Source organism: Equus caballus, chromosome 5, assembly GCF_041296265.1.
Source record: "Equus caballus isolate H_3958 breed thoroughbred chromosome 5, TB-T2T, whole genome shotgun sequence".
NCBI lineage: Eukaryota > Metazoa > Chordata > Mammalia > Perissodactyla > Equidae > Equus > Equus caballus.
In genome coordinates this window covers 27,810,175-27,832,134 of record NC_091688.1, presented here as the reverse complement: position 1 = coordinate 27,832,134, position 21,960 = coordinate 27,810,175, and the positions used below count along the sequence as shown (strand labels likewise).

Sequence of the window (21,960 nt, the reverse complement as noted above, 5' to 3'; positions counted from 1 at the left end):
AGGAAGTTAAATATTCAGTTTATGTTCCATTAGTAATTTCATTTCATATGTGTGTGTATTATATATATGCACAACACATATTTAAACCTATTTTCTCAATTTTAGAGTCAAAATATATATAGTCTACCCATCCCCTATGTAATATAAGTCTAACCTATGTTTTCTTGCTTTTCTCCCATTTTCTAGTTTGATGGATATGTTTTATGACTTAGAGATTCTTATTAAAAATTATGAGTATACCCACAACTAGAAGGACCTGAAACTAAGAGATACAACTCTGTACAGGGGGCATTTGGGGAGATAAAGCAGAAAAAAAAATATGAGTACATTGCAAAGTTCACTTTTCAACAATTAGCTCCATCATTATATTTGGTTTCATAACTTTGTTGAAAATATTTGACCAGGTATTTTTTTAGTGTGCTTTTTGTTTAGTTTTGTTTTTACCAGCTTTCTACCTCACTGATATTTCTTTTGTACTTCATCATTCTCCTTTTTAAAACAATTACTCATGGATTGCCTGGGTTTATCGTCTTTCTTTTCCCAGGAAATATACTTAAGCGGTGTAATTGTGGGGCCCTTTCTTATCCTTTAATGTATATCTGGAGCTTTGAGATGTGAATACTAGCTTGACTCATTAGAAAAACTATCTTCTGCAATTTAGTGATGTGAAGGATCAACGTGATGTCAATATAAATTAATTTCTTTTGCAGGTATTATAGTTTATTAATTTCCTTTTGCATTCTTGAAGGTTTTTCCTTTATCCCTGAAATACAGAAGTTTCCCTAGTGATGGCTAGGTATGGGCTTATTGTTTTCTCCTCTGGAATTTTTGTTACATGTATTTTGGATCTTAGTACTGTCTTACCTGTATCTTCTCTTTTCTCTTTTTCTTTATTCCTTTCCACTGAATTCTGGGAGGATTTGATTAATTTTTCCTCTTGCTCTCTGCTTTAATTTTCTACAATATTCAGTGTGTTTATCATAGATTTTTTTTTTCCAGATTGACAATTGTGCTTTTCATTCATGTGAGAACATTCCTGATTTCCTAACTAGTTTCACAGAAGCAGTGTGCAACTGAATGTTGTTGAAAACATGAATAGGAGATTTTTCTAAAAGTTTCCCCTATTTCTTGGAAATAACTCTGTTCTGTTAGAAGAAATTCCTTCTGATTTTTCAGATCAGTCTCTTTTACATTAATTTCCTGTAACTTATCGTAGGTTCAATGGTTTTCTGTTTTGTACCCTCATTCAGTAAAGCAAGATGAAGAGGGTACAGTCAGACAATTTACAGATTGCAATTTAAAATGCTCAGAGAAAGTGAGAAGTGTTTAGATTCCCTCTAATTTTACTTTGTCAGATTATAGGTACTATGGTCTGTAAGGCCTAGGGTGGCAAATATGCTGGAGACTACAAGTTTCCTTTCAGGGTTTATCATGGCAGCACAAATCTAGCCCATATTCTCTAACTGGCTCAGCTGCTGACATTGAGAGTGAGGTTGATACTCCACTTTGTGTTGAGCAAGGGCAGGACCGCTGCCCAGTAAACACTTACCTCTGACATTCTCACGGGGGGGCTCTGTTACAGGTTGAATAGTGCTCCCCAAAAAGATGTGTTGAAATCCTAACCCCCAAACCCCATGGATGTGACTTTATTTGGAAATAGAGTCTTTGCAGATATAATCAAACTAAGATGAAGTCATTAGAGTGGGCCCTGATTAAATATGATAGGCGTCATTATAAAAAGAGAGGACTTTGGATATAGACACATACAGAGGAGAGAATGTCATGTAAAGATGCAGACACAGACGGAAGATGGTCATGGGAAGACAGAGGCAGAAATTGGATTGATGCTGCCACATGCCAAGAAAGGCCTGAGGGGGCCAACTTGGTGGCACAGCAGTTAAGTTTGCACCCTCTGCTTTGGCTGCCTGGGGATTGCCAGTTAGGACCTCAGGTGCAGACCTATGCCCTGCTTATCAAGCCATGCTGTGGAAGGCATCCCACATATAAAGTAGAGGAAGATGGGGACGGATGTTAGCTCAGGGCTAATCTTCCTCAAAAAAAACAAAAAAAAAGAGAGAGAGAGAGAAAAAAAAGGCCTGAGGTGACCAGAAGCTGGAAAAGGCAAGGAAGAAACCTCTCTCAGAGGCTTTGAAAGGAGGTGTCCTGTCAACACCTTGATTTTGGACTTATAACCTCCAGAACAGTGACAGAATAGCTTTGTGTTGTTGTTCTAAGGCTTTAGTTTGTCATGCTTTGTTATGGCAGCCCTAGCAAATTAACCTTTAAGATTTGTTTCTCATACAATTGTTCCATTGCCTTCCCTTTCTTCCAGCAATGTCTGCTCTGAGTGGGCTGTTTATATGGTTTGCCTATGCTCTCCCCCCATTTTGTGCCTCTCTACCTGGTGAACACCTCTCTTCTCTTGCATGGACTTCCCGCGTTCCCCGCAAGGATACAGATTGTCCCCTGAGTCTTAGCATACCTTTGTTCACTTCACTCAGGAGTTAAGCACCTGTGTTCAGGCTTTTTGAGAGCAGACGGGAATAACCTAGTCCTGCTTTCTGAGATGTGACTAGAAGGGAGTATTGCTGTTCTGGAACTCTTGAACCAAGAGATGTTGTTGACAACTTACCCTCTATTACAAGAATAATTAATTCTGGATCCGAACTGGGTGTCTGTGTCTACATGCACCACGCCATTCATAGGATCTGGAGGAGTTTTACATGATCTACCTATGGGAAAGAAACAGATTTGGGGGCCAGGTATAGTTACCTGAACTTTTATTATTACATAAGGTCCCAACCTGACTGTAGCTTACCGGAGAACATATGCAATTCTGATGCTTCCACAGATTTTGTCACCTTGAGGAACCTCACGAGACTGCCTCAGGATCAGTCACCTCCTAAGTACCACTTTCAAAAAGATCTCCCCTCCCGATCTGTCTCATCTCTACCTGGAATCTCGTATCAAAATATAAAGGTTATGTATAACTTTAAATCCTAACAATATATTTCAAAGTTCTCAAATTTTTCTTCCCAGTTGGTTATTCAAACAGTTTGTGTCTCCTCCCAAATTTTTTCCTGGTCTGAAATAATTCATTATTTATTTTCCCATAGGGAATGGAAAATTTCCTGCTAATATTCCTTGAAATATTCTCAAGAAGTAAACGTTTCAACCAATAATTAGGGATGACCTACAAGACTAACTCTTATATCTACCAATCTGAACACTTTTGACAAAGGTTTCTTATCTCTAAAATGTGAAAAAATTAAATAAGATCCTACAGATACTTTGATAGGTATGGGAAAGCGCCAATGCAGGGTTTACTCACGTTTACAGACATCTTTGGCATTTGACCACGTCAGGTTTTCTAGACATGTGATGGAGAATGACCTCCTGTAGAATTCAGGGCGACATTCATACTTTAAAGATGTCCCAATGGGAAACACAGATTCATTGGTTTGGATTTTCAACTTAGCAAATTGAAAATGATCTGGGGAGTTACAGTAACCTAGAGACCAAGAAATCAAGAATGTCAGGCTTAACAAAAAGATACCCAATGCCCTTCGTTTTCTCTCTCTCTTGTTAGATTTGATGCCAGAACAGAAGAAAGTTTTAATTCTGAAAAGATAATTTCCTTGTAACCTTCAGAGGGAACGTTCTATAAGCAGATGCCCATTAGAAACATACTGTTTGGAAGGCTATTCTGCTAGCTGGTCATTTTGCTCGTGTAATTTACTGTAAAAGACAGCTCCAGTTCAATTTTTCACATTTTTAGTGAGCCAGAAAGAGTGCTTCTGCCCAGTTGCCACCTTTCCTGTCTGGTTTCCTTGTACTTCAGTAAATCAAAACCCCAATAGAGGTCTCACAAGCATGAATGGAGAACTCAAGATATTTCTTGGCACTAGGAGGCAGCCACCAATTTTCTAGGTCTGATTTCTAAGCCATTTCAACACAAGGAGGAAACAAATAGCATGTCCCTAAAATAAATAAATAAGGAAATAAATAAAACTATAATCTTTATTATAAGAAAAAAATGTTTCAAGTGTATGTTGAATCAAATTCTAGCTTTAGCTCCATGCTGCTACAGGCTAATACCAGCCCTGATATCGGTTCCCCTACATTGAACCCAGCACCTGGTATATACGGGGTTAAAACCAAAATCACACATTCCCTGCTTCTTTAGTTACACTCATATGTAACTATTTGTTTCTTTACCCTCTGACTCCCTGAGCTTTACAACCAAATAGAAGTTAGAAATTATTAAAGCCCAGGTGGCCTCAAGCTGGGCTCCCACTAAAGTTGTGGCTAGTCACAGGTTCTTGAAGTTCTTTTACAGAGAAACTAATGTCCAGAGAATATCAAGAAACCGAAGCTTCCCAGAGCTTCCTGGCACCAGAATCCACCATCCGCCACAGAGACAAAGAGCCAAGGACACTCCTCTGTGAATTCTCCTATCTCACCCTGCAAATGGTCTCACAAAGCCAAATGTAGACTGGTGGGAAAACACCAGCCAACAAGGCTACATACCCCCCTCCCTTACCTCAAACCCCAAATAAAAACCACTACCAGTTTCTCATAGGGGAGCTAGCAATTCTTAAGGCACTAGCTGTTGCTTTGCTCCCTCTGCCTGGCAAAGAAAGTAAAACCTTTCCTTTCCACTCAAGACTGTTTTCATTATTTGGATTGGCATCTGGTTCAGAGAGCTATGATTCACTGTTCATTCAGTAAATATGGACTAGGTCTCTGCATTTGTAAACAGGCTCATAGGTGCACCCCTAGTTGAAGCCATGGTATTGAAGGAGAGTGAGGGCACAAATGACTTCTGAGTAACAAGCACTTGATCCTTTTCCTTTGAGAATTTTTCTTTTCTCTCAGAGTTCCCCAGTGGTCATTATGTTATGCCAGGACTAGGATTTCTTCTACAATTTACTTTCTCCTTCCTGTATTCATGTCCTGAGGGTGGATGTCTTAAGAAACCTTCTCCAGACCTTGGAAATACACACTCTTTATTTTGCAATTTTGCCTGGAGTGCACACACCTTTGCTTTTTCTTTCCGCCAAAGTGGGAAGACTTCAACAGCTAAAACTAGTGTGGGACTAAGGCAAAAAGTAAGCCTTATTTTAATTTAGAATTTAGCCCAAATTGGCTAGAGGAATCTTTGTTGTTTGTCTACAGTGCAGCCCAGTTTTCATAGAGAATACACAGGGTTCTTAGGTCAAATAGGTAATTAAAAGTGATTTTGCCTGGCTTTGTTTTCTGCTGGCCTGTGATTTCCTCTAAAACCTGTGAAGATGGTATAACTTATGCTAGTTAAGGTTCATAGGTATTTGCTTTCAATTCTTATGCTTTGAAAACGTTTCTAATTCTCTAATTAGAATTAGAACCACGACCCACCGGCTCCCTCTTTTCACTAGCCCTCTAGCAACAAAGGTCATCAGAATCTCATATGCTGACATATCTTAAAGCCATTTATTACTGATTTGGCATTTAATTATGTCAAGTATAAATAAACACCACATTGTAATTAAGAAACTTAGAGGGTCTGGTTTGGATATTCTGAAGCCATTTGGGATGTAGAGAAGTGTACACTAACCTGGAAGTACACAGCGAGGGGCAGGGCTGCTCCAAATTCCATTCCCTTGACTGTCACTTGTGCAGCGGATGGTGCTCTCCCCAGTGAGATTGTAGGTCATCCCTCTGTATGGGTGGGGGTCACATGTGTAAGTTACTTCTTTTCCAAAAGGAAAGACCTCCAGAGGTTTTCCTGTGTGTCTCCCATTCAGGATATCTGGAGGATTTGGACACAAGATTTCTGGAAAGAAGGCAAGACTTAGTTTCCTTGGAGAGTTTTTACCAGATGTATTGTGTAGTTATAGGGTGCTATGGTTGGTGCTACCTAAAAAACACTAAGGACATGATGGTATACATTAAGCCTTTGATGAGATGGACTAAATGAAGTGATATCTCAATCTCATTTTTTTATTGAAAAAGCATAAAATATATTTGTCCTGAATCTTCCAGATAGTTAAGTTTTGTGGATAATAGAAACTTTACAACTGTAATTGAGCACCAAAAGTTGTAAAGAAGAAAAATAACCATTTGGAAGCTAACTCATTCACTTACTCAATATGTATTAATTGAGCACTTATTCTGTGTCTGTCACTCATTGGGGCCCTGGAGATAAGAGTGGTGAAGAGCACAGGTAAGGTCTTTGTCCTCCAAGGAGCTTACATTCTTGGGAAATACTTCTAGATTGTATTCCAGGTGTACTAGTCACCTAAAATAGATGAAACCTTTCCTTGATAACTTACTGATACTGACCATCAATCTTGATTATGAAAGTAGTGCTGTCACAATGAGTTGAAACATATATCAGTCATTGTAAAAACTCTAAATGATTCACACTGCTTTGTTTTTTAAACTGTATGGGTCTGTTTATGGTTTATTTTTCTTTACTCTGTTAGGCTTCAAATTGTTACTTCTTTCTGGTATCTGCTTGTCTGTTTAAAAGAGTCCCCTCCTCACTTCTAACTGGCATTTCTAATTTGGAAGAAGCTACTTCAACTAGTAAGAGTCATGAAAAAGAAGAGAAATAGTCCAATCAATAACTGAGCTCTAATGTATGCCAATAGGACAGCCATTTGTCATGTTACTTCAATGTATATTGGGTTTCTTGGACAGCAGGGAAGTATACGTAAGTTATGTTCTTATAAATTCTTACTATAAAAAGCACCATATGATGTCCTAGTGGATTTCTAGCAACATAAACATTTTAGTAAAATTTGACTGTTTGAAAACATATATATTTTCTAATCTTTAGGATCAAGAGATGAAGCAAAGTCCTGTTTTCTATTAGGAGAAATACAAATGCATAGACAGAGAAATCAGTAGTGATGCTGCACATAGAAGACTCATGTTTTAATCAGCTTATTTCTGAATCTTCTTAAGTATGTGTTTTGAGAGTTTAAGGAATCTTAAACTGCTTATTCTGTGTAATGTTGTCCCCCACTTTTCCCTCATTCCTGCATTGCTTTGATTTATCATTTCCATAGCACTTAATTTTTTAATTTTTGCTCTTGTCCATCTCCCCACTTTAGTATAAATAACATAAGGACAGGGAATTAGCTCATCTTGTTCACTGCTCTAACACCAGTGCCGAAAGAACACCAAGCACATAGTATGTACTTAATAAACAATTGATTGAATGAATGAATCTTTCATATTTGTATATTAGCAAAGAGGTAGGAATATTGTAGAGTGAATACACCTTGATGGCAGAAAAAAAAGAAAAAAGGAAGAAAAAAAAGAAAGAAATTTGTCAAAACTTCACATTATCTAACCTCTCCTGACCTAGAGGCAAACTACCGCAGGATTTATCATATAGAATACAGAGTTCAGAATGACAGAGACTGATCAGATGGCTCGCAAAACACATGATGCACAACCAAGTACAGTACGACAAATCGATTCACCAAAAAAACGCTATTAAAATAAGCAATTATCTATCAATCATTCAGATTAGGAAAGAGGGGAGGTGACAACAGGGAGGTGACAGGTCAAAATACTAATCAGATTAAGGGAAGAGATTCGCCTGAAGTATTGCTCCTTCTACTCACGTTCACACACAGGAACACTGCTATTCCAAAGGCTTTCCATTCCAACCAAGATGCAATGGCTAGCAGAATTGCCTTTTAATTGGAATCTGAAGAAGAAAATGGTAGCAAATAGGTGAGTTGTTGCAGCCAAAATGCCATTCAGTTGGCAATCTGAGGCCCTGCCAAAAATCTCAGCATTTTGAGGACCTGAAATCAGCAGGTGACAGAGGTTCAGAGGCCACATCAATCTGGAAAATCACAGCCTCCAGTAAGGGAAAATGGCAAAGCACAGTCTCTTGGTCACATAATAGTCCCAGTCTGAATTGAAGAAGGTAGTCGTAGCATAGCTGGCATCTCCTTGATCCTGGACTCAGAGAAGTGAATCTCTTTCTGATCATTCCATGATAAACCTGATAAATCTACTTGTCGTTATGGGAAACCCAGTCTTCTAATGCAACATCCTCCTGATACTGACACTGGAACGGCAAGTAAAACAGCTCCCAGTTTGGATTGGAAAAGCATAAAATAACTGGAAAGAGAACAAAGATTGCTCTTTCATCTCTACATTTGTGATGGCTGTGAAGAAAGCTCACAATAGCATGTCGGGCTATTGAAGAATAAGTTTGACTATTCTAGGAAAAAAAGGAAACGAGATTGGAAATAACTTTAAAAAAAATTTTTTTTAAGTTATTTATTTTTCGCTGAGGAGGATTCACCCTGAGCTAACATCCATGCCAATCTTCCTCTATTTTTTAGTATGTGGGCCACCAGTAGAGCATGGCCACTAACAGAGCAGTGTAGGTCTGCACCCAGGAACAGCACCCAGGCTGCCAAAGTGGAGCACGCTGAACTTAACAACTAGGCCACTGGGTCTGGCTCTTGCACATGACTTTGGTATGAAATCATCCAAAATTCTCAAAGCATGTTAGACCCTGATGGCTCCTAAGTCTTATTGAGCACTGGTATTTGGTGCCTACCAAGGATTCTTTGAAACATTTTGAGATCAGGTGCTTTGTGCTCATGCTTGATCTTTCCCATCTAGAGATGTACACACTGTGGAAAGCACTAGATTCATGTAAACAAGTTAATGACCTTACATAAAACATTAACATCAGCTACCATGATCCTATTTCAGAGCCTTAGCCCATGACTAACCAGATGATATATAGATTGGATTAAAAAAATGATTAATCTTATACTTTCACTCCTATTTCAAATTTCACTTTTGATGGTTAAAACAATTTCCTGAAATAATTCTTAAATGATCTTAGTTATTTTTAATAAGCTTTTTGTTACATATCAAACTTTTTCTGGGACTCTCCAAAAATTATTCTTATTCTTTTATGCTTAAAAAATATGATTTTTTTACTTAATGTGTCACCTATATATATTCATAACCAGTAGTTGTATTTGTCTTTGAACCTAACATTTAATATATATCCCAGTTTTTCCCTTCATATCTCACGTTATTCCTTCCACCTGCTCCTCACTCTTACTTCCATATATACCTCCAAAATTTAATCTCCTTGAATATTTTTTTAAGCCACACCAAATATTCCCTTTTTTAAATTAATTCCTAAGCCAAATTTCAGTGTCCAGCAGACCAGGCAAGCTCACACTCACCCCTCATCACAAACGAAGGACACTTTTGCCCCAAGCTGGAGGTTAAGTGGAAATAGTATTCGGCCATTAGGGAGCTGGTCCAGGAAGTCAGCACATGATTTTCCTGGAGAAAAGGCAAAACAAACAGAAATAAGACTGGCATATGGGAAATAAAGAAAAAAGCTAAAAATGTCAAACCAGATGAGAGTGTAGGAACCTGCACATCTTGGGGCTTCTGGCCTCCAGTCTCCCTGGGGTGTACAGGACAAAGAGGCAGCTCCTCTGAGATCATAGCCGGGCTCACAGCTGTAGAACACTTCCTGCCCAGGGGAAAAGTTGTCCTTGTTGCTTGGGGTGTGCTTACCATATGGAATTTCTGGAGGTGGCTGACATGCTGGGGAAAGAACAGCAAAGTGCTGTTAATTGTGTGAAAACAACTTTTCCTCAGTAGTAAACTGGCAAAGAGAATCATAACTATAAGTCTACATGTTTAAGAAAACCTGATAGACTAACACCCTCATTTTATTGCTGGCAAAATTAAACACAGAGAGAGAGAGAGGAAAATGTCTTGCCAAAAGCCACAGAACTGATCACACATTGCAGAACAGTGACTAAAACTGAGATATTATCCATTCATTGTTTTACATCTAAAATTCACACCTGAGATTACACAGCGGACAGTTCTCTTCTAGAATGCTTCCTATTTCTGTTGACCCAATACACTATTGTTAAGATTGATGAATTTTTATATCTTCATACTTCCATTTTAGAAAGGCATCACCGGTTTATAGTCTACCTTTTAGGCAATAAGGAATGCTTGTGCTCAAGTCTCATCTAATAGATTTCCCAATCACCTATCGCACTCTGGTTCAACAAACAGGATTTGTACATCTCTTCTCATCTCCTTCCGATTCCTCTCAGTGGCCACCTGACATGGGTTGGTAGAGAAATATGAGTCTTCTTTCTATATTCTATATAGCCAGGTGCTGCTTAACCATTAATTTCATTCCAATGAGAAGATGGGCAACCATTGAATTGAATCTTCTAAAAATCCTACAGTCCCCATAATGAGAGTGCATACTGCATACAGCATATTGTAACTGAGTCACTGATGGTCTCTTTATACTGTTGGTTTGAACTCAGAATCAGAACATACTTGTCTCAACTAAATGATATAAAACTCTATTAAAATGAAAAATCACTTCATTTTGGCTTGGTGCAAGTCAGTTCCCCTCCTTGGACTTCAGCATTCTCAAGTATAAAATGGGAGATTGGACTAGAATAAATGATTTCCTTAAGGACTCTGTAAATACTCCGATGCTATAATACCTATTTTCAGGGCTCATCACCCCCCTGTATCCCTTGATTAATAAATGCACCGTGATGTAATATTTAAGTGTTGTGCTAGTTAAATATCTGTTGACTCCCAACCAGCTTCACACCTCTGCATTCTCCTTTGACTGCTGGAGCTGGAAGCCTGAAAACTATGACTCCTTGTCTTCCTTGCCAGCTAGGTTCTGGTTAGGCTCTGCCAATTGGAGGCATATATACCAAGTTAAAGGCAGGAAGATGACAGAAGCCATTCTTCTACAGGAGGCTCAGGAAGTGGCAGTGTTGATGGCTCTTGATTGGCAGTAGCAACTTCCATTTTAGCAATGCCAATGCCTTTGGCTCCAGCAATCTCAGCTACATTCTGGCAGCAGTGGTGGCTCCTGCAGCATTAGCAGCATTGGAGGAGAGGCCTGTTCAGCAATAGTTTCAGCAGTGAGTGCAGGGGCCTCTGCTCTAGTCCAGGAGGAAGGGCAGCTCCCTGACCTCTGGTAACACTGCCTTCCTCCTTTTGCTCTTCCTGACCTTCCAACATGTTTATATCCTATTATCTGCACGAGATCCCTCGCCCCTTGAACTATCTAGAGTGGTTTTTTAAATTTCTATGGCTCTGGAGGCAGGCAGACTTGGGTGCCAGTCTTCAGTGTGCAAGTTAGTATCTGTTTAATCTTGAAAAGTTATCTAACCTCTCTAAGATTCATTTTCTCTGTAAAACATGGAAAGAATAGTAACAACTTGAATCCTTTGTTTTAAGGACTAAGTGCACACATAACCTATATTAGGTCCCTGACCAGAGAAATCACTCTTTACATATTAACAATTATTATACCCAGGAGCAACTGACAGATGATAGAGGATGGAGGTAGTAGAATGTGCAGAGACTTGTGTTTATAGGAATCCCAAAGAAACTTCATATTCCTTGCCAGGATTTAGCTTTGCTTCTAAATTTCAACCCACACATGTACACAGACACATATACACACACCTTCTTTATTTCATATTCCCCCCTAAGAAAATTTACTCATTCACACTGCTCCCCAAAAATCCTTCCCCCAGAACAAACACTCATCTCCTCATCCTCCTACAACTCATGTCATTCGTAGGCCCTTCAGAGCCGCAGTCAGACTCACCCCTGGAGCAGCTCGGCAGCTCCGGCACCCATTTGTTTTGGGCCTGGCATCGCACACTGGAGGGTCCTTTCATGACAAAGCCGGGCTGACACCTAAACTCCACGATTTCATTTAAGGGAAAGAAGCTTCTGTTCTCAGACACCCTGATTCCATTTTCAACGTCTGGAGGCGTGCACGTATTAGGTACAATGCACTGAGGGGGAGGGCCGCTCCAGACGCCGACTTGATTGTCGAGGCTGGTGCAGTATATTGACGGCTGACCGATGAGGTGAAACAGCTTTATCCTTCTCTCTCTAGGATTGCAGTAATAGGTCACCACCGTTCCATATGGAAAATATTCTCTGTTGGTGCTAATGAAATCTCCATTGGCGATGGCTGGGGGTGGCCCACAAGGAATACCTGGGAAAAGGTACAGCAGTTTAAATAACAGTGAATTAAAGTAACTAGTGAGAGAAATCCAGTGAGTCACTAAGCTGTAACTATTTTTGCATTCATTAATTGATTTTAATCTTTGCTAACACGTAGATCAGTTTTCAAAGTCGTAATTTTGGTGGGCATAATAGTATGTGCTCTACCTTTCTTACTTATATCATTTCCTGTAAAGATATGCATTTATTAATACAATCCACATTCTTTACTTTTAAATAACTTTTGGTCATATTATTATACCATAGTTTACACAATTTTCCCCCTACTTTTTCCATTTGTCTTAATTTTCATTTTTGTTATTAAGTGAGTATAGCTTTTTTAAAAAATAAAATAAAAAGACTCTTGCTAAAAGAAAAAGTATACGGGAAGAGAAACAACACAGATATGCAGCAGTAGGAAATAGAATTAGAATATATTTGCATATATGTGAGAACATTTATGAAACTATAGACTACTATATGTTAAACATTTTGAAAATCTAAATGGTATAAAGGAAATATAAATTACCAATATTCATTCAAGAAGATATAGAAAGCTAGAATGGACCAAGAACCTTGTAAGAATAGAAAAATTATTTCACATATAAGTTCTATCAAACTTTCAAGTAACATACTTCCATATGTAATTTCAAATGTTTCACAAGATATAAAAGATAGAGAACTTATGAACTCATTTTATCAAGCCTATGTTTCATATCACAACATGACACCCATGTAAAAGCGATCATCTATTAGTCCACAAAAAACCCTCAATCCATTCGAAAATGTAGAAGTGGGACATAGTACATTTTATTTCTATAATACTATATAACTAGGACTAAGTAACTTCAACCAAAACTCCAAAACACTTGAAATTAAAAATCAACATTCTTAAGGAAGCTTCTGCGTTGGTTAATGGTAGTCTCAATAATTCAAATCACACATTACTTCACCCCTTCATGCCCAGCTAAGAAAGACTAGAAATGTTGGATAAAATATAAAATATATCTATGAATGCCTCAGGAAGCTAACAAACTAGTGAAGTATTGCTGGACCATGATTTGGCAGAAGATGAAAATCCAGGTGAGAGCCAGATTTTTGGGCTGCTTTTTCCCTGGGAAGGTTAGCTGAATCAGGAGCAAACATCTGAGTGGCTGAGTAAAATCTGATAGTCCCATGGAGTCAAGGGACAAAAATTAGAGTCCAGGGCCTGCAGAAGTTGAAGCCCTGGTGATACCTTCTGATGTGTACTGGAACCTCGAAGAACTAGGTCCTGGGAATCAAGATTACTGGAATTATTCTTCAATAGGTGGCCCACAAAAATCATAGTTTCTGAAATTGAGTTAAAGTGGTCTCAGATTGCTAGCGTCCCCAGGTACCTGGTAGAAACAACAATAACAACAAAAATCCTTTCTGGAAGAAGATTAGTCATCTAAGACCTTGAATTTATTTCTCCAGAAAAGGGGTTTCCAAATACAGATGGTCCCTGACTTACGATGGTTTGACTTCCATTTTTTTGATTTTATGATGATATGAAAGTGATATGCATTCAATAGAAACCATAATGTGAATTTTGATCTTTTCCTGGGATAGAATATGTGATATGATATTCTTTTATGATGCTGGCCAATGGCAGTGAGCCACAGCTCCCAGTCAGCCATGCAATCATGAGAGTAAACAATCAATACCCTTACAACCATTCTGTACCCATACAACCATTCTGCTTTTCACTTTCAGTATAGTATTCAATAAATTACATGAGACATTCAACACTTTACTATAAAACAGGCTTTGTGTTAGATCATTTTGCCCAACTGTAGGCTAATGTAAATGTTCTGAGCATGTTTTAGGTAAGGCAGGTTAATCTATGATGTTTGGTAAGTTAGATGTATTAAATGAATTTTTGACATGATATTTTCAACTTAAAGTGGGTCTATGGGGACATAATCCCATCATAAGTCAAGGAAGATACGTATAATTCCTGATATACTGGCAAAGATACCTAGGTACTTAAAAAGATAAAATAATACAAATAAGGACCAGTGTAATCATTAACAATAGAACTGATGCATCAGGATTCTATATACTGGAATTTTCACTCACAGATTTAAAATAACTGTTTACTATTCAAGGATAAAATACACAAAATTTAAACTTTTGGTAAGAATTAGAAACAATTAAAAAGTACAGGGAAAATTTTGAAAGGAACCAACTAAAAGTTCTGTAATTGTAAAATACAATTACTGAAATTAAGTATTTGGATAGGATTACTAGCAGGTTAGACACAGTTCTAAAAAATCAATTAATTTGAAGCTAGGACAGAAGAAAATATCCAGAACAAAACACAGAGAGACAAGAGGATCAGAAATACAGACAAAAGAGTAAGAGACTTATGGGATAGAGGTATAAGCCCTAGCACATGTTTAAGTGAAATCCCACAATGAGAGGAGAGAGATAACAGCATAAACAACATTTAAAGAAGTAATGACAGAATTTTCCAAAACTGATGAAAGACATTGTCAAACCACAGATTGAAGAAACCATACAAATCTAAGCAATACAAATATAAAGATATCCCTACCTAAACACATCATAGTAATATTGTAAAAAATCAAGAGTAATCAATTTTAAAAGAAGCCAGGAGACAGTTGAAAACTTTCAAAGGAACCATACTTGGAAAAATGTTTAAAGAATTTATTGCCAGAAGACCTACAATATAAAAATGCTAAAAAACAATTATTCAGGCTGAAGGAAAATAGTGTTATATAGAAATGATAAAACTGCAATATGGAGGAAGTGAAACAGAAAGAGGTAATGTGTGGATAAATATAAATAACTACTGTTTTTATAAAACCAAAACAATAATGTCTTGTGAGATATTTAACATATGTAAAAGGATGACAGCAATAAGAAAATGGCAGGAGGGCATAACTGAAGTTAAACTGCTATGGGTTCTTGTATTGGTTGGCAGTTGGTAAAAGTTCTAGTTAAGTTATGTGTAATAAATCAAAGATGTATATTTTAGTCTCTACAATAAGCATTAATAAGAAAATATGAACTTCCCTCTTATAACTGCATTTGCCACATCCCATAAATTTTGGTATGTTCCATTTCAATTTGTCTCCAAGTATTTTTTGATTTTTCTTTTGATTTCTTCTTTGACATGTTGATTGTTTAGTAGCATGTTGTTTAACTCCATATATTTGTGAATTTTACAGTTTTTTGTGTGTAATTAATTTCTAGTTTCCTACCATTGTGGTCAGAAAAGATGCTTGATATGATTTCAATCTTTTTAAATTTGTTAAGATTTGTTTTGTGGCCTAACATGATCTATCTTGGAAAATGTTCTATGTGCACTTAAAAAGAATATGTATTCTGTTGCTTTTGCATAGAATGTTCAGTAAATATCTGTTAAGTCCATCTGGCCTAACGTGCCATTGTAAGGCTGATGTTTCCTTATTGAGTTTCTGTCTTGATGATCTATCCATTGATGTAAGTGGTGTATTAAAGTCCCCTACTATTACTGTATTGCTGTCTATTTCTCCCTTTAGGTCTGTTAATATTTGCTTTGTATATTTAGGTGCTCCTATGTCGAGTGCATAAATATGTACAAATGTTGTATCTTCTTGTTAGGTTGACCGCTTTATCATTATGTAATGTCCTTCTTTGTCTCTTACAACAGTCTTAGTTTTAAAGGCTATTTTGTCTAATATAAGTATAGCTACTCCAGCTTTCTTTTGGTTTCAATTTGCGTGGAATTTCTTTTTCCATACCTTCACTTTCAGTCTGTGTGTCTTTACACCTAAGGTGAATCTCTCATAGCAGAATATAGATGGATGTTCTCTTTTTATCCATTCAGCCACTCTATGTCTTTTGACTGGAGAATTTAGTCTATTTTCATTTAAAGTAATTATTCATAGGTATGTGCTTATTGTCATTTTGTTAATTGTTTCCTGGCTCTTTTTGTAGTTCCTCTCTATTCTTTTCTTCTCTTGTTCTCTTCCTTTCTGGTTTGACTTTTTTTAGTGGTATGCTTATATTCCTTTCTCTTTCTCTTTTGTGTATTTAATATAGGTTTTTGCTTTGTGGTTATCACGAGGATTACATATAACAACTTATATCTATAACAATCTATTTTAAGTTGATACCAACTTAGGTTTGATCCTATTGTAAAGCTCAATATTATTATTCTCCCCCACTACATTTTATGTTTTTGATGTTACATTATACATCTTTTTAATTTATGTATCACTTAATTATTTATTGTAATTATAGTTATTTTTAGAACTTTTGTCTTCTAACCTAGCTTTATAAGTGATTAATTCACTACCTTTACTATATATTTACCTTCCCAGTGAGGTTTGTTCTTTCATATGTGTTCTTGGTACTAATTAGTGCCCTTTCTTTTCAGCTTAGAGAAGTTCCTTTAACATTTCTTGTAAGGCTTGTTTCATGGTGATGAACTCCTTTAGCTTTTGCTTGTCTAGAAAATTCTTTATCTCTCTTTCACTTCTGAATGATAACTTTCTAGGTATAGTATTCTTGGTTGGAAGTTTTTTCTTTCAGCACTTTGAATGCAGGCATACCTCTTAGATATTGTGGGTTGTGTTCCAGACCACCACAATAAAGCAGATATCACAATAAGGCAAGTCATACAAATTTTTTGGTTTCCCAGTGCATGTAAAAGTTATGTTTACATTATGCTGTAGTCTATTAAGTGTGAAATAGCATTATGTATAAAATAACAATGTATATACCTTAATTAAAAATACTTTATTGCTAAAAAATGCTAACTATCATCTAAGCCTTAAGTGCCAATAGACTTGCTTAACTCAGGATTGCCACAAAACTTCAATTTGTAAAAAATGGAATATCTGTGAAGCACAAAAAAAGAGTGAAGTGCAATAAATTGAGGTATACCTATAAATTGTGTCACTCTCTTCTGGTCTGCAAAGTTCCTGCTGAAAAAATCTGCTGATAGTCTTATTTCGGGGGGCGGGGGGAGGTCCCTTGTATGTATCAAGTTGTTTTTCTCTTGCTGTTTTTAATGTTCTCTCTTTATCTTTACCTTCTGACATGTTAATTATAATGCGTCTTGGTGTGGGTCTCTTTGGATTACTCTTATTTGGAACTCTCTGGGCTTCCTGAATCTGGATGTTTGTTTCTTTGCCCAGGTTAGGGAATTTTTCAGCCATTATTTCTTCAAATAGGATTTCAGCCCTTTTCTGTCTATATTCTTTGTCTGGGAGCCTTACGATGCAAATATTAGTCCATTTGATGTTATCCTGTAAGTTCCTTAAGCTATCTTTACTTTTTTTCATTCCTTTTTCTTTGTGCTGCCCTGCTTGGGTGAGTTTCTCTGTGTTGTCTTTGAGTTGACTGGTTCTTTCTGCTGCCTCATTTAGTCTGTTGTTGAACCCCTCTAGTGTACTTTTCAGTTCAGTTGTTGTATTCTTTAACTCTGTGACTTTTATTTGGTACTGTCTTATATTTTCCATCTCTTTGTTGAAGTCCTCACTGTGTTCATCTATTCTTCTCCCTAGTTCAGTGAGCATCTTTATGACCATTACTTTGAACTCTTTATCAGGTAAATTACTTATCTCCATTTTATAAAGGTTTTTTCTGAAGTTTTATCTTGTTCTTTAATTTAGAACATATCCTTTGTTTCTTCATTTTGCTTGACTCTCTCTGTTGGTTTCTATACAGTAGATGAAATAATCACCTCTCCTAGTCTTGAAGGAGTTGCCTCATGTAGGTAATGAACCTTATTGTTCAACTCTGCCTCAGGCTTGATATGCAATGTACCAAAATGTATGAGATGCAGCAAAATAGTTCTAATAAGGAAGTTTATAGTGACTGATGCCTATCTAAATAAACAAGAAACATCTCAAATTAATAACCTAACTTTACATCTCAAAGAACTAGAAAAAGAACAAACTAGGAACAAAGTTGGTAGAAGGAAAGAAATGACTAAGATTAGAACACAAAAGATGAAATAGAGACTAAAAAGACAATAGAAAAGATCGATGAAACCAAGAGCTAGTTCTTTGAAAGGTAAACAAAATAGACAAAGCTTTAGCTAGACTCACCAAGAAAAAAAGAGAGGACTCAAATAAATAAAATCAGAAATGATATAACTGATACCATAGAAAGACAAAGGATCATAAGAGACTAGTATGAACAACTAAATGTCAACAAATGGACAACTTAGAAGAAATGGATAAATTCCTAGAAACATACAACCTACCAAGAATGAATCATGATGAAACAGAAGATCTGAATAGATTGGTTATTAGTAAGGAGATTGAATTAGTAATCAAAAACCTCCCAACAAACAAACTTTTCCAAGAAACAGAAGAAGAAAACACTCTTAAAAACTCATTTTAGGGGGCTGGCCCCATGGCTGAGTGGTTAAGTTTGTGTGCTCCACTGCAGGCGGCCCAGTGTTTCATTGATTCAAATCCTGGGCGCAGACATGGCACTGCTCATCAAGCCACGCTGAGGCAGCATCCCACATGCCACAACTAGAAGGACCCACAATGAAGAATGTACAACTATGTACTGGGGGGCTTTGGGGAGAAAAAGGAAAAAAATAAAATCTTTAAAAAAACCCCCTCATTTTACAAGCCCAACACTACCCTGATACCAAACCAGACAAGGATTCTACAAGAAAAGAAAATTACAAGTCAATGTCCCTGAGGAATGTAAATGCAAAAATCTTCAACAAAATATTAGCAAACTGAATTCAACAATGCCTTAAAAGGATAATAGACCATGATCAAGTGTGATTTATTCTAGGAATGCAAGGATGGTTCAATATCTGCAAATCAGTCAACTTGATACCACCTTAACAAAACAAAGGATAAAAATCATATGATAATCTGAATAGATTCAGAAAAAGCATTTGACAAAATGCAACATTCATTTATGATAAAAACTCTCAACAAACTGGGTATAGAGGGAATGTAACGCAAAATAATAAAGGTCATATATGACAACCCCACAGCTAACATCATACTCAAAAGCTTTTAGCTTTTCCCCTAAGATCAGGAAAAAAGACAAGGATGCAGACTCTCACTGCTTTTATTCAATATAATATTGTAAATCCTAGCCATAGCAATCAGGCAAGAAAAAGAAAGAAAAGGCATCTAAATTGGAAAGGAAGAAGTAAAACAGTCACTATTTGCAGATGACATGATGTTATATATAGAAAATCCTAAAGACCCCATCAAAAAATTGTTAGAACTAATGAACGAATTCAATAAAGTTGCAGGATACAAAATCAATACACAAAATTCTGTGTGTTTCTATTCACTAATAATGAACTATCAGAAAGAGAAAGTAAGAAAACAATTGCATTTACAATTGCCTCAAAAAAAATAAAATATCTAGGAATAAATTTAACCAATGAAGTGAAAGACCTGTATATTTAAAACTACAAGACATGAATGAAAGAAATTGAAGACACAAATAAATGGAAAGATAGTCTGTGCTCATGAGTTGGAAGAATTAATATTGTTAAAATGTTCATACTACCCAAAGCAATATACAGATTCAATGCAATCCCTACTAAAATTCCAATGGCACAGAATAGAACAATTTTTCACAGAAATAGAACAATCCTAAAATTTGTATGAAACCATAAAAGACCCAAAAATCCAAAGCAATCTTGAGAAAGAAGAACAAAGGTGGAGGCATCATATCATTTCAAATGATATTACAAAGCTATAGTAATTAAAACATAAACATTAAAACCATAGTATTGGCATAAAAACAGACACATAGATCAATGGAACAGAATGGAGAGCCCAGAAATAAACCCACATGTATATGGTCAATTAATTTATGACAAAGAAACCAAAAATATGCAAGGTATAAAGGACAATCTCTACAATAAATGGTGTTTAGAAAACTGGACAGCCATATGCAAAAGAATGAAACTGGACCACTATCTTACACTGTGCGCAAAAATTAACTCAAAATGGATTAAAGACTTGGATGTAAGACCTGAAACAATAGAACTTCTAGAAGAAAACATAGGTGGTAATCTCCTTGACATAGGTCTTGGCAATGATTTTTTGAATCTGATAACCAAAGCAAAAGCAACAAAAGCAAAAATAAACAAGTGGGATTACATTAAACTAGAAAGCTTCAGCACAGCAAAGAAAACCATCAACAAAATGAAAATATAAAGAACTCATACAACTCAATAGTAAAAAAACAAGCAATCTGATTGAAAAAATGGACAGAAGGGAGCTGGCCTGTTTGCGTAGTGGTTAAGTCCGTGTGCTCTGCTTCAGTGGTCTGGGGTTCACAGGTTCAGATCCTGGGGGCAGACATTGTTTATCAAGCAATGCTGTTGCAGGCATCCCACATATAAAATAGAGGAAGATGGGCACAGATGTTAGCTCAGGCCCAATCTTCCTCAGCAAAAAGAGGAGGATTGGTGGTGGATGTTAGCTCAGGGCTAATCTTCCTCACAAAACAAAAATGGGCAGAAGAGCTAAATAGACATTTTTCCAAAGAAGACATACAGATGGCCAACAGGCACATGAAAAGATGCTCTACATCATTGATCATCAGGGAAAAGCAAATCAAAACCACACAAGATATCACCTCACACATCTTAGAATGGCTATTATCAAAAAGACAAGAAATAACCAGGGTTGGTGAGGATGTAGAGAAAAGAGAACCTATGTGCACGGTTGGTGGGAATGTAAATTGATGCCGCCACTGTGGAAAATAGTATGGAGGTTCCTCAAAAAATTAAAAATAGAGCTACCATATTATCCAGCAATTCCATTTATAAGTATTTATCCAAAGAAAACACTAATTCAAATAGATATATGCACTGTCATGTTCACTGCAGCATTACTTACAATATCCAAGATATGGAAACAACCTAAGTATCCATCAATGGATGAATAGATAAAGAAAATGTGTGGAAGAGCTATATATATAGTGAAATATTATTCAGCCATAAAAAAGAAAGAAAGCTGGCCATTTGTGATAATATGGATGGACCTTGAAGGCATTATGCTAAGTAAAATGTGAGAGAAAGACAAATATTGTATGATCTCTCTTATATATGGAAAATTTTAAAATTTTTAAAAATTTTAAAAAACAAGCTCATAGATTCGGAGAACAGACTGGTGGTGGGCGGAGTCAAGGGGGTGGGTTGGGAGTATGGGATGGGAGAAAAGGGTAAACTGGTTTGTTTTTTAGTTTAAATGAATATGAAATTTAAAAAAGAAAATAAAATATAACTAAAAAGGTATTGAGAAGAAAAAATGGAATAATAAAAATACTTGATTAATTTAAAAATATGAGAAATGGGGAATAAAGGAACACAAAACATATGAAACAAATAGAAAATCAATAACAAGGGTTTTGACTTAAACGTAGCTATGTAAGTAACTATATTAAATTGAAATGTTCTAAACACTTCAATTAAAAGCAAAGATTTTCAGATGGAATAAAACAACAAAACCTGACGAGATGATGTTTACAAGAGATAAACTTTAAATATAGGACAAAGAATGGCTAAAAGTAAAAGATATGAACCTATGTAATACACTTTCTTTTCCAGGGCATGTGTGACATTTTACCCAAACTGTCCATATTCTGGGCCATCAAACATGTGTCAATAAGTTTCAAAGGATTAGAATGATAAAAGAATGATAACTAGAAAATCTCAAATGTTTGGAAATTAAGTAACCTTCTTCTAAATAAACTATGAGTAAAAGAAGATACCGAAAAGGAAATTAGAAATTTTTTTTATATAATAGTAGTATAAATATAAAGATTCTGAGAAGCAAATAGAGCAGTTTTAGAGAAAAAAAATGTAGGTTTAAATGTATAAATTAGGAAAAATGAAAGTCGAAAACAAATTAT

The 21,960-nt window shown here is 36.4% G+C and overlaps 2 protein-coding genes across 3 annotated transcripts in view; one reads left to right on the top strand and one right to left on the bottom strand.

The window, feature by feature from the left end:
• LOC106783153 (complement component receptor 1-like protein) overlaps window positions 1–21,960 on the top strand; it is a 245,565-nt gene that overhangs the window by 58,441 nt on the left and 165,164 nt on the right. The window lies entirely within an intron of this gene.
• Window positions 1–21,960, bottom strand: part of LOC100057298 (complement receptor type 2) — a 151,469-nt gene that overhangs the window by 57,710 nt on the left and 71,799 nt on the right. The window contains exons 25-31 of the mRNA XM_070267887.1: window positions 11,660–12,058; window positions 9,418–9,594; window positions 9,222–9,324; window positions 7,620–7,705; window positions 5,597–5,815; window positions 3,332–3,511; window positions 2,633–2,732 (exon numbers count right to left, since the gene is read on the bottom strand). Coding sequence (XP_070123988.1) covers window positions 2,633–2,732; window positions 3,332–3,511; window positions 5,597–5,815; window positions 7,620–7,705; window positions 9,222–9,324; window positions 9,418–9,594; window positions 11,660–12,058 — 1,264 coding nt within the window. The remainder of the gene's footprint in view (window positions 1–2,632; window positions 2,733–3,331; window positions 3,512–5,596; window positions 5,816–7,619; window positions 7,706–9,221; window positions 9,325–9,417; window positions 9,595–11,659; window positions 12,059–21,960) is intronic.